The sequence below is a fragment of the Heliconius melpomene genome, chromosome 6 (genome assembly GCF_056956725.1).
Source record: "Heliconius melpomene rosina isolate 202511_hmr_F chromosome 6, ASM5695672v1, whole genome shotgun sequence".
Classification (NCBI taxonomy): domain Eukaryota; kingdom Metazoa; phylum Arthropoda; class Insecta; order Lepidoptera; family Nymphalidae; genus Heliconius; species Heliconius melpomene.
In genome coordinates this window covers 8,086,539-8,100,780 of record NC_140394.1, presented here as the reverse complement: position 1 = coordinate 8,100,780, position 14,242 = coordinate 8,086,539, and the positions used below count along the sequence as shown (strand labels likewise).

The following is a 14,242-nucleotide window of genomic DNA, read 5'->3' as shown; positions in this document are numbered from 1 at the left end:
TGTGCGTTTATGCACTCTAACCTCAGAAATGCTTAACTAATTTAAATATCGTTTTCATTATTGTATTTTGGAAAACTTAACCTAACATTTAGTGTTTGTTTTATTTATACCATTTTATAAATAAATTGTAAAATAACATCTGTTTGATTAAATCGAATTTTCTAATAATTAACTACACGTTCAAGCATGCGAAGCCGCGAGCAAGTCGCTAGTTTGCTATATAAGGATCGACTTAATATATTCACAGGCATGCCTAACCCGAATAAAATGTACCCTCAAAGAGTGATCGACAGATCGAAAAAATAAAGTAAGTACATCGTTTTTTTATGAACTATACCCGTCTAATATAGCACAATAGATAATGGGAACTTATAAATAGATTTTTTTAAACCAGAAAATTAATTAACTTTTCTACACACACAATTTGTGCAAAATATAGAATAATAGAGAAATATAGACTAAAATAAAATAAGAAACGAAAACCGTCTAGAGCGTTAATCCTATGGATTAACATTTAAACTAAAGTGAAAATCTTGGAAAAATTAAGAATTTAGCGTCCAAGAAAAAAGGGGTTATACCTAATCCTAAAAGAGGATAAAGCTTTCAGTTTTACTTTCAATTTTCAAAATAAAATTTGTGTAAGTATCTAAGAGTATATATTTCACATCCAGACTATCATTTTGTGCGTTGAGGTCAAACAAGTAACCTTTTCAACCTGCGCGCAGTGACCTTTACAAATGAACAGACCACAATAAGCTCTTCCATACAATTCTATATGTAATAAATATCACACCTTATAGTTTAAGATAATTTTATAACAATGATTAATGTATATTTTAACTTTTTTTGTTAAAATATACATGTTGCTTTATACAGTTGCTTTTGTTATTCTCATAAGTTATAAAATAATATTTTTACAATTATTGAATTTAAGTAAAATCGTGTTAAACTAATCTAATAAGTGATTTTTTTATAAAGGTGTAAGTTAAAAACACACGTAACGATAAACTCGTAAATCTACGCAACAAAGACTCTTGAAATAATAGAATCCAGAGAAGTGCCTTATCCAATAGAGAGAAACAAGTTTTATAATGCGATAATAATATCAATTTACGTCATTCGTTTGCTTAAAATAAAAATAAATGCTTATATAAATCAATTTTGTTAAGTTTATGTAAATTAATTTTATACAACGTTCATTTAGAATAACGAAATCATAACACGAAAAATGAGATTCAACATAAATTGAAGTAAGCTTTTTGTTGAGTATTTTTAAGAAAATATGTAGAATATAATTTATAAAAAACAAAATACTAGCTAAAAAAGATAGGTTCCTTAAAAGTCACTTTATATATATATAAGATTCTTCTTCATCTTCCTTTGTGTATAGTATAATATGTATTCAAACATTATACACGACTACTTATTTCATACAATACACTTATTCTTCTTCATTTATATTAAATCTTAAATTTCAAAGCTAGACGCACTCACTTTCGGATTCGAATACACATCCATGCATGCCACACGTGCACTGCACCTGCATAGGCTTAAAATTAAAAACAAAGAGCTATTCTATAAACAAAACCAACTCATATAAAATATTTATTTAAATAAACATGGTCAAGAACAAGGCCATACAAATAGATAATTAATAACTTACATCGAACTACCTATAGTCAATTAATTACACTAGTATAGTAGGTATATATATTTTTTACTTAAAGATCCTTCAACTTTGTACTAGTACATACTATTACTAACGTTTAATTTATATGAATATCTAATTGGTATAATTAAAAGCTTCAATACCATTTTGTTATATTTAAAATTAGCTTTACTTTATTAATAATAATTAACGTTTAAAACGCTAATTATTTACAGTCTACTTGTGACGCGTTTTCTATATTAAATATAACATTAAGAAATATAAAAAAAACCTTTATTTTTTTCATTTATATTAGCCTGCGTGCCACAAACATGACATCATAGCATACCTACTCAGAAGTTGGAATCTCTTGGTATTATCTTGCATATTTCATTGAATAATCAGTTCATTATTGTAAAAAAAAATATGGGCTGTCGATGGTCTCTAAACGTTTTTATTGACGTAGTGTTCCTCCTATCTTTTTATTTGCGGAGTGTCCAAAGACACTATAAATAATAGAGTCAATAAAATAGACTATGAAATCAAAAAATGTTTGGTAAGATTCTGAACCCACGGAAGATAATGTTTATATTTTAAATGCACAAAGGTGTTTCACTAACCTATTTAGTTATACAAATAATAGTATAAAGTTTCATAATTTCTATATAGATAGAAATTATAGACTGTATATTAATTTTGAAATTATTACATCAATGCCGGAATACAATTAAAAGAAAATTAAAGATACAATTTTTTTACAACGTGTATTAGGTATACAATACTAAAAATATACAAGCATAGATACATAGCACGGAAGGTGGGTTCCAAGGAATAATATAATAAATCGTACATGGTCACGTTTTCTTTTGCCGCTTCATTTTATGATAGAACTATCTACAATGCTTCACCTTCTATGTAAATTTATTTCCTGCTAGAACATGCTTCGTATGTCGCTACGTGACTTCCTTTATTGATGAGGTAAGGCTAAAGGCAATGATGCGCATATACAACTGAGCTGTTGACCTGATGAATCAAGATATTCGATGATTCTAGAAATATTATCTAATATTTTTATTTAATGAACTACTACCCATTACTAGAAACACATTATGTCTTATTAGAATATAATTGCAAAATTCTTTGGGTTTTCCTTAAGAGTTGTTATTAATTCGACGCAAATCTCAAGCCTGAGCAATAAAGCCAACATTTTTGCGATTATTTCAATATTCTCGTCGGATTCTTATAATATATGAGATACAACAATCATAACATCCACAGATAACAATAAAAAATAACTTTATAACGTCTTTTAATACATACTAATTAGCTTGTTTAATTTTAATTATCCAAGTCTGGTGGGGAGGCGGCCTTGCTTCACCTTCCTACTTAAATTGTTAATTTCTGAGGAAAAATAGAGCGTACTTATTAAAGTGTAGGTACTGTTTGAAAATGTTAGCTTTACTCCACCAACGACTCCATCTTGTATTTCTGTTTTCTGTGTATTTACTGTCTGGCGTTTCGCCCTTTTGAGTGACATATAAAATTTGAAGATGGGTTGCCGCTTTATCTAAAGTATATTAGGAAATTACTTATTAGTAAGCTTATTTTTATTTTTAGAAATATAGAATTTTTTACCTTTAAAAAATATATTTTGCAGTAGGTACCTATTGATTTTTTCTTTTTAGCTTAACGCTGTATAGTAGCACCACTTTACCACTCTATAGGAGGATAAGCAGAAGAAACCTAATGTTAAGAAACGATTCTTCACGATTTATTTCTTGTTCTTTTATAATTTTAAGTATTTATTCATCTGCTTTATTTACAACGAAGAATATGTCGAAATTCTATGACATTTATCAGTAAGTATAAAATTCTCAAAACAAAAAATCAGCCAAACCTATTGAAAAATAACACGAGCAAATCAACGGAAAGCGATTGCAAATGCAAATATAGGTAATCTCGTAGACAGTCTTTCACCGACATCGGAGTCTAATGTAATTGAAGTCGCTGCACGCTTCATTACACACTGGTGATTGTTGCGACCTTGGGTGTTCTGTGTTACCTACATAGAATAAGATGATATTTTTATAAATAGAATATTTGTTTGTTATTCAAAATGATGTTACTTGAGTTTTTTTTTTTATGGAAAAAGGACAAGGCAAACGAGCGTTCGGGTCACCTGACGATGATCACCGCTGCCCACGACCCTGTGCAGCACCAGAGGAGTTACAGGTGCATTGCCGGCCTTTTTTGTTTATATATTGTATGGTCATCATAAGATAACGATTTTAGAAATATAAGAATTATAGGCAAAATTTCTAAAGTCATAAAAAAATACAGTCGAATTGATAATCTCCTTTTATAGAAATTGGTTAAAAATGTCAAAATAATAGCGTCTTCTATTTAAAAAAATAAATTATTTGATAAATAGTTAATATTAAGATACCAGAGACACAACTATATTCAATACATTCACATGCAGAAACCTATGAAGTAAATTGCCAACTAACATAGGCTTTTTCAATTTCCTCGTACGCGTGTAAAAATCCAAGTCCGTCGCTGCGCTCTCACGCTAGCAGACAATCGATCAGACATTATGACATTAACTTCTTATGAAAGTGACGTTATCGGGACTTCTATAATAATTGTACTATTAGTTAATTGCAAACAAATGATGATCAATAAAATTTATTCGTGAAATTTCTTTATCTTATATATTTTTGTTATTGTTGATAGGCAAACATTTGTCCGCTATCTCACCTGGTGGTGACGATGCGAACGATTGTGGAGCATGCTCATTCTTGCCTTGAAAAGGGCCAAGTTATATTTATCGGGGAACAGTTCAGTAATAATAATATAGCAGGTACTTGTAATATAAATGACATTTAAGAAATTGATATATCAGCTTTACGATGTATCCCGCATGTAGCATTGTTGCCTACATTGCTACATGCGGGATACAGCGTGTTAAGCGTATAAGGGAACCTATGTTAACTTTCAAGTTATTTTATATTCTAATTCTAAAGTGAGGTAATAGGTTAGGTTAGGTTCATGTATAAGATATTTTCTTCCGGTTCACGTTATATGACAAAAAAGCCGCTTGAATTCGAAACATTTTGTGTAGAATGAACTCAACGCCACACATTATCTTAACAGAGCAGGACCATCTGTCCCAATGCCACGAAGGCCTCATATATCAAGGAATTCTATATTTATAATTTATTTATTAATATTTTTTAACATTGAAAAGGACTCCGGTACGGCTAGACATGTCAAGATGTCAGACGTCGCAACGGTTAAAACTGCGTGCATAATTGTTAAAGGTCAAGCATGTAACGAGTTCCAGACATTACCTACGATTATATATAAGTGAAGTAACATTACTTCAGAACCGGTCGCATTTCTATTAATAGCAAACTTAACTGTAGAGATGAGACGTTTCTTTAGTATTAATATGAAAAGCAATTTGAATAAACTTTAAAATATTAACACATTTAAAAGACTTCTTATATATAATCGTTTACATGTTTATAAACCATCAGTAGCAGTTCATTAACATTTCTTAAGATTTATTTTAAGTTTTTCTGAAACTATAGCTAAGGACAATAAAGGTGAAAATAAAACGATAGATTCATCAATTTAAATTTATACCTAATCGAATAAAATTTAATTTATTAAATTAAGCCAGACGTTAAGTTTTAAGCAATATTTTGAACATTCTTATAACTAAAATATTTTTGTAAATATTGAATACTGCAGTTTCTAAAGAAATTAAGAAGTCGTTGGTCTATGGTGTAATGACGAGCGTAATGTTTGTTAACAAAAATAAGTATTCATTTGAGTACCAAAATGAATCTGAATGCGAAGAACTAGAGCAAAGCAAAAAGATTTACTTATTTATCTTCCGATGAACCATCGAGTCATGTTTACTTTGCAAAGATTCTTTCCATTTAAAAATGTATAAAGCGCAAACTCCACTCGAGGCGCTAAAATACTTGACGGAAAGTTTTGAGCCTTTTAATTCTTATTATCATAAAAAAACAACGTGCAAAATTATTGAGAGTAAAAATTCGATACAACCAATACAATAACTGTATATCTGAAACATAATGAGAAAGCAATTTTTTTCAGCTTCCCGCTGTATCCTGCTTATAGCAGAATAGGCAGAGGGGGGGAGGCACTCTTCATTTTCCACCGAATTCTGGAGGCATTGCATGTTAAGTGGTTTCACCAATGCCGCGTTTTTGCCACGACACCAGAGAAAATATAAAATATTTAATTTCGTTGAGTAGGAATCGAACCCCGAACCTATCGAGCTTACAGTCACACGCCTGCGCCACAATTGGCATAATAAGATGGTAATTAAAATTATTTTATTATTTCAATTTAGGAAAGACTATTGAGGATAGGCACTTCAACATTGTTGAACTTCCAACAAAGGGCCTGCGAATATCTATTTTCATGTAAGCCTTAATAATAGAAGGGTCACGCCGCGACCCAGCAGCGACCGCGCATTCTCGTATAATAGTGGAATATACAAATCCTACTGACAGGCCACACAACACACGCTACGGCCATTGTGAAACAGCCTAAATAATAAATCTTCACATAACTCCACCGCACAATAATATAAATTAAGCTATGTTCACAATTCAATGGCGTCTCTTTCTTACTTTAAAAAAAATAATGCAGAAAATATTAGGTTTTATAAAATGGTACACGGAAAAATGCTTTTAAGCTTAACTTATGTCTTAATAATTAATAATCTTTTTTAGTAACTTAAACAAGCAAAGCATTAGAAGGGATTTCACTTTCAATACTTTACCTAGGGACCACTGAATGCACAAAAACGGGGTATATTAAAAATTAATTACTGGCAACATTGACATGTGTGGTGGAAATTATAAAAAAAAAAAACATTTACCAAACAAAAAAGCCACATCGTGTGGAACCGCCATTAACATTTCCGAGAGCAACACAATCGCGGACTAACCTGTCGCAACATTCCCATCATTGAGATGGTGTTGTAATCTTATTATGTTTTTTACCCATACTCTTATCAAGATTTACTTACATATATTGGTTTTAAGTAAGCGCAACAATGAAATTAACTTTTTGCTATTCCGTAATATCGACAACCTTGATATTATGCTTTTTTGTTATGTCGCTACCATGGCGTGGGACGCGTTTATACAGTACAATTACAATAGGTTAGAGTTCTACTTTGAGAAATGCTATGACATTATTTATGACTTAAAGAATTATTTACATTTTTATGATTATATTTTAAAACTAAACAATAAATGAATAAACATTAAAAGTCGTACAGTTTTGGTATTAAAATTAAATTGTAATATTTCCGGTTATTTAAAAAAAAAGTAGGTTTAGGCAGTCATTAGGCCAATAATAACGTTGCCTTAAGTAATATAAAAGGTTATTTTTTATTTGTTATTTTTTTAAGTTATATAAAGACCCACGCAGGGTTGCGGTGATGCAGAACTTAATGTGTTTATTGGAAATCCTTTTATGTAAACATTTTGCGTCATTGTAGCCAACAACATGAAAAGAAGTTAAACAAGTGCTGTTACAACGACGAATGACAAGATTTCAAATTACATAACATAAATAATACGTTTTTTTTAAATTACAACGTAAGTAAATATTTGCACCATTCTCGATAAAAAATAAAGCTAACTTTTCATTTTCACTGCTTATGTATATCAAAACAATATAATTCAATTAGAAAATATTATAGAATATATTAATTATGATATATTGGAATATCATATACCCAGTTACCGTTATTACACGTATTAAGTTACACAATAATCTCCAGCTTTGTATGAGCTGATGAAATGTAATTAATTGTCAACAATTACATAAATAACACAATTATATAACAAACATATCTAGATCCGTCTCCTACGAATATAATTTGAAGGTAGTCCAAATCCCCTTTGAGACGTAGGTACACGAAATAGCTTCAGAGGCCTTTAACACTTGGTTTAGCCGACTGGGAGCTCGTTATAAGGAACAAAGGCGGGCGACATCAAACAAGTTGGGTACTTATTTCTTCTACAGCGATAACTTTTATTTGATTTGAGATCTTCTGAACTCTACACTCACGTTGATTTATTTCAAATGTCAAACGTACATTTTCAGCTTTATATATATTATATTATATAACTTAGGGCATTCATTGTTTTACTTAATTAATTAGTTGTCTTATTAATATTTGTTACTTAGTCGAGTTGACTTTAATACAGCAAGTTAATAAGCCGCAACGCCTCCAAGATGATTTTGTTATAAACCGAGATGTAGGCACTCGCACAGTTAACACTATTTGAATATTATTAGTGTGGATTTTAGTCTTATTAACGTTTCTTAGAATAACATTAGATGTGGGTTTATTAAAATTTAGTCTTAGTCTTGCGTTATATTATAAGAGAACTTGGAAAACAAGTTTTTTTATGATATTATATTTTTTGATAACTTCTTATGTAACGCCCAATAAAAGTATCACTTATAATAGAAGGTTGTTAATTTTGAAATAAGTTCGTATTGCTAACTCATTTTAAGTTACATGTTAAAGTTGAAATTTCCATGTAAAAAGTTGTAAGTCGAGGATGCAGATAGACGAGATAGATAATCAGCGAGGCATACAGGATGAGGCCGACCTATCTAGCGTCCTATCGCGGAATTGTGGATAATGGCTCTAGATTATGCGCTTAAATGCGCCTTAGGAAATTGACCTGGAATACGTGAAAAAAGGGGTATTTTCAAACAGCATTTAATGTCCATGAAGCTTGTAAATGTCGCAAATTGTTCATATGTTAATTGTAATAACAATAGTTGTTTTTAGACTTGAAATAATAAATATTTAGAATTTTAATGTCTCTTTTTAATTTACTTCTGTTTTAAACAAGAAACGAATAAGCAACTTTTTGTGTAATTTTTCTAACATTACAAATATCCATATATCAGCTAAAGCTTCGAGGATTCGTGCGCATGTAACTGTTAGTATATTAATCATTTACGTGTTAATTAATGGATGCTTGACCGGCTAATATATAATCCTTTATAATTAAGCATTAGATGTAACGCCATTTCGACCACAACCACACGAATTACGATGTAAGATTGCAATAAATATTGATATACTTACGTATTTCTAAATCATATTTTGACATTTTGTGACTTAAACTAATATAAAAAGGAGGAAAACATCTTTAACAATTTTAAAGTGTTATTCCACACACAGAAAAGAAAAATACATATTAAGAAAACCTATAAAAATCCCGCTAAGTTAAAAATACTCGCTACGTTCAAATTTTGTAATATATTTTCTAAATAAGTATTTTAAGGATAAAACAGTTTATTAGATACAGTCATCTAGCAGCTATGGGCACCCACCGTAGTCTCGGCTAACAAGTTACTAGTGCACGCAAACAGCAAACAGGAATCGCGGTTCGTTTCCCTCCTCAATTGTTATGATTCAATTACACGGAATTATTGAACACTACACTAACATGTATTTCCAGGCGTAATACACTCACCTTTAGCTTACAGTATATAACCAACCAGTTATTATAAAAAGCTATATCGATTGGGGCATTGTAACTATCAGTCACGGTCTCGTTCACGACCGCACGAAGCGGCCGAAGTATCTTTGCTTCTCCTCTTGTTTAATAAGAAACAATATTTCGTGACGAGATGACGCAACGGGAGTTTCGTTATATTGTCATCTAGTTATGGCGTGAGCGAATTTGGGCGGATGCAAATGACCGGTTGATGAAAAGGCACCAATTGTGACTGTAAATGCGACAGGTTGTGGGTTCGATTCCCACACGAGGGAATAAAATATTTATTTAAATGTATATTTTCATTTCCGAGGTGTCGAGGTGACGCGACATTGACTCCCGTCACTGAACACGAACAACACAGAATTCGTCGGAAAGTGGAGAACGGAGTGTCTTAACATTGGTTTCCCTTGCTTACCCTGCTGTGTGCGGGAAATACCATGAAGCTGATTTTAATCTAGTTATATTGGCGAAGTCTACTCGATAAAGCGAGTATAGGTGGAGTATCGGGCTCCCAGCTCGCGCCACAGTCCCGTTACTCGGACGAAACACGCTTGTTATGCAACTGATGTGTCTCGCGATCATCGCAACGCCGGCCACATACAAACCGCTCTACGATTGGGATACTTCTATTGAATTATATTCAAACTATAACTGTCTTACGTAACCTTTCATTATATGAAAACTTATAGGCTTTCGCTTTCGATTTTGAGATATCTCAAGATGATCTTAAATATATTTAGCATTCATTCTTAAGTACATTCTTAGGCCAAATATACTCTTATTTTAAGAATAACATGAAATTCAACTTGTTCAGCTATACATATTTTCTATAAAAAAATAGTAAAATGCAAAGGAATAATTAAACACAGTTGTCGTGCAGCATTTTAGTATACCTTATGGTTTATGGTTTACATTAACACGACTTAATCCTGACTGGGTGACGTACAAAGAGATTAATTAGACAGAGCCAGTTCCATTTACATGTACACGGGACATGCCTTACAACATTCATTAACAGCTTCGCGGTGGAAGCACATTCTGCCCAAAGTTCTGTTTCAGACATTCATATAGTAAATGTAAATAAAAGCATTGATGGTGACTTTTTGAACCTGTAGTTCTAAGTGCCCAAACATTTAGAAAATAATTACTAATTCTTGTGTAGATGAATTCCTCCCTGATTAAGCCTCGCACTGCCAGATTATCGTACCTTCGAACAATTTGTAGGGATTTACGGAAGAGCTTTGCGCAAAACTAATAGATACTTTTCTGAAGCATTAACGTTGTGGCCAGTTTGATACTAATGGGTTAACCTGACTGTTCCAAGCGATTTAAAAAAAGTACTTTTCCTAACAAACGTATTACAATCGTGAAAAAAGTTTGTGCTATTTGTTTATTACGAAAATTATTTTGAATATACCTACTTCGACAGTGTCATGTGTCTTTCACAATTCCTAATTATTTTTATTTAACTACACGGGCGAAGCCGCAAGCAAAAGTTAGTCGTCGATATAATATGACGTGTTCATGTTAGCAAGTTCAATGCGATGGGCAAATCTCTTTTGGTGAAATATTTATAGATATAATATATGTAGGTGTTTCTCTAATAAGGATAAACATTGCGATGTAGCTTCGTCGTTCAGCCAGCTGACTTGAAGAATATAATGCCTATATAAGGTTCACTCTCAAAATTAAAGAGATAAATGAAAATAAACAAGTACAGTAAGAATAGTTGGTTTTTAAGGTTACTTGAATACACTTAAGTATTTTAAAAACTCTCTCATAAATAAATCTTAATAAATCAGCATTTATGCAGTAAGTACAGTTTTTGATATAGATAAATGGGCACTTTTATAAACTTTTTCACAAATTATGTTTACTAACAATTTCATAATAAGTTTCGAATTATATTTTCGAACTTGGGATTTTATTATATAAATTAGAATTTTATTGTAAAAACATTTTATATGCGAAAATAAAAAAAAATCATTAAATAAATATGCATGCAGCAATTACAATTATACATATTATAAGCAACATAGTAAATAGATTAGACATTTAATTTTATAATTTACTGTTAAATACTAGCTGGTGGAATAATGAATTATAACATTTTCATAAGACGAAATATTTTCAAAACACGAAAAATTACTGTTAGTAAAAAAATATTTATTGTCTCTTTATTAAAGTTGCTCTATATTATTTATATTTACATATTGCATAAAAAACCTTTTCAATAGAATAATTAAGTATTTTTAAAACAAATTTAGCAAAATGATAAAACGTAAACTTTTCAAAACAATTTTTAATTATCTAAATAGAAAGTAACAGGACATTGCAGTAGGCAGCGCATGCATTAAAAGCGAATAATCGGCCGCGTAGGAGGCAAGGTTCTTCTCTCACCTCGCAAAGTCAGTGGCGCGGGCTCCAGCGGCGAAGCCAGGACCCCCGCGAGCTGCGCCAGGGCCTCAACGGTCCACAGCACACCCCACATGTCCCACAACCTCATCACAACACTCCACTATCTCATTATTGGCACAACATTCACAAAACTTAACCGATGTGAACATCTAACTATGCTAATTCCTTGTGGCACGATCATACTTTGGAAAACATCGCAATGCAGATACGTTTAATGGTAAATCGGCTTATTTACATTATGTTAACTAAGATTTCTTTGAAAAACTACACGGAATGTTTTTGAAACAAAGACAGATGCTGCACGTCATAACATTTCACCGTTGAACTCCGAAATACGTTCACTATCTACGAACCTTTACGTCTCGCTGTCGTCTAAACACTAGTGCTGTCTGTTCGTGTTGTCAGTTGTAACTCGTGTTGCTGTCGCACGACTCGAACTTGAAACGAATACATCGGAATAAAATCGATTTTAACATATCTCTTAAGATCCAAATATTCATGATAATTTTCTAATGTGTTTTATAGCGGAATGGCTAAATTTATTATTTTAGAATAATCATTTTTTTTCAAAGGCTTTTTAACTTTACAAATACATATAGAGTATGGAATAATTTGGGGTAAGTCGGGTTTTTTTAAATTCATAACAATTTCAGCAATATTTTGTAAATAAGAAAGTTTTATGCAAGGATCTTTAGGTAAAAAATATTTACATGCAGGTTGCCATTCATCTTTTACAAACCGTGCAGGTTGCGAAAATATACCTCCAAATGTTAATCCAAATGTCCCTGTAAAATAAGAATTTAATTAATTAGTTCAATTTTAACTAATTAATAAATAACTATTTATCATTTTATTCAAAAAGTATGTACCATTACAGTGAATACCTAAACATAATACATAATTTGGATTTGGATCAAGAAACCAATATTTAACTAAATTTACGACAGCCACAGCCTTATTAATTGACAGAGGATTATTAGCTGCTTTTTTTTGTATCTAAAATTAAATTATATTTGTTATTATGATTTTTCATTATTATTCACATTTACAAAAAATAATTTAAATTGGTGTAATACTTTTCGTTCCGTTACAATTTTCCATAATGTTTCATCCTCAAACATTAAATATTCCATTGTCCTCATCTCTGGTGTAAGCTCACCAATAGAAAGGGTAGAATTTCTGACTTTTGTATATCTTTCATATGGATCAAATGCATTATATTTATGAATTGTTGTATGAATGTCTACCAAATGATTTATCCCGACAAAGCCCCAAACAGGTGGGCAAAACATATTCCTCATAGGTACTTCCGCAATTTCCGCTATAATCGGTGCCACATTCAAGCCCAAATCTGATGTTGTGACAACAATATTTGTCTTTGGAATTTTTGTTACAAATTGAGCTAAAATAGATGCGTTATAGCATGCTGGCCCAAGATTTGGTAACACAATGCGCAATTTTGACAACGCTGTAGCATTTATAGTAGTTCCTAGGTATTCCATATTATTTTTATTCTTAAAAAGCCATTCGCCTATAGAGTATGTTGATCTATAAAAAAATATAAGTTTTTACGAGCGTATGAAATCGTAGATCGAAAATCTATATGTAATAGAGGATTAACGTAAAATTACCTGAATGGAATATAATCAAGAATTATCAAAAGATCGGCATTACTTAAAGCAACTCCTAGTTTTTCAATGTATTTCACTACTTTTCCAAAATGACTACTTCTTATATAACTACATTCAAGCTCAACGAATTTCATTAAATCTCGGGAGCAGTTTTCATTTTCATCGTAAATAAAAATTTTCGATACTTGTGAGTACTCTAATAAACCTGAGATTATAAATACAGACAAAGGATTCGCTGCTCCTGATATACAAATTGTAAGATTAGTTTTAATAGATTTTTCTATATCACTTATATCGTCAAGCCTTGCTATATTTTTATTTTCTTGTTTGAGGTTTTCTTGAAATTGCCCATAACTATCTACTAAATTTTCGAATCTTTTCGATGGAAGATATATATCTAATTTATAATAAGACTGGCAATATTCCAAAAAATCTGAACCATTTCCAATATAAAATGGCTTACTACCAGCCATTAATAACTCTTTCCAAATAATTGGAGAACCAATATGATGCCATTTATTTTTTTCGTTTATTTTCGATAACCAAGGCTATAAGTAAATATAAAATACTTTAAATTATTTCAGTTATTGATTTTGATAATTATATACTATAAAGATACAATTTACATCTGCTATTACTTAATTGATTAAAGTATTTAAAATTCCCAACCTTCCATTCTGCCACAGATTTTTTTAATCGATTATAACAGAAATTTGGTAAATTTTGTTGAAGATGGTCAGCTATTAAACATATTTCTGCAAATATATTGCATTGTGATTCTCCGGCTATAACATATCGAATTCCCATCGTAAAAATTTAAATATATGTAAATTACTGTTTTTGTTTTACTTTTCTAAGAACAACATTATAATATTTTCATTTTTGACATTAGATGTTGAAATGCATTTTTTTTAAAATGTACCGGTATTGTAAGTTTTTATACAAAGAATTCGATGACAAAT

The 14,242-nt window shown here is 31.0% G+C and overlaps 2 protein-coding genes across 2 annotated transcripts in view; both read right to left on the bottom strand.

The window, feature by feature from the left end:
• Positions 1 to 12,013, bottom strand: part of LOC146538345 (uncharacterized) — a 124,443-nt gene extending 112,430 nt beyond the window's left edge. The window contains exon 1 of the mRNA XM_085186661.1: positions 11,632 to 12,013. Within this exon, the coding sequence (XP_085042787.1) occupies positions 11,632 to 11,737 (106 nt within the window). The 5' untranslated portion in view covers positions 11,738 to 12,013. The remainder of the gene's footprint in view (positions 1 to 11,631) is intronic.
• On the bottom strand, positions 11,381 to 14,221 carry LOC146538344 (putative malate dehydrogenase 1B). The gene is made up of 5 exons (XM_085186665.1): positions 13,950 to 14,221; positions 13,281 to 13,828; positions 12,726 to 13,197; positions 12,519 to 12,645; positions 11,381 to 12,434 (listed from the first exon to the last, which is right to left on the bottom strand). The coding sequence occupies exons 1-5, from the start codon at positions 14,085 to 14,087 to the stop codon at positions 12,169 to 12,171; spliced, it is 1,551 nt and encodes a 516-aa protein (XP_085042791.1). The 5' UTR covers positions 14,088 to 14,221; the 3' UTR covers positions 11,381 to 12,168.
• Between the last annotated feature and the right edge of the window lie 21 nt (positions 14,222 to 14,242).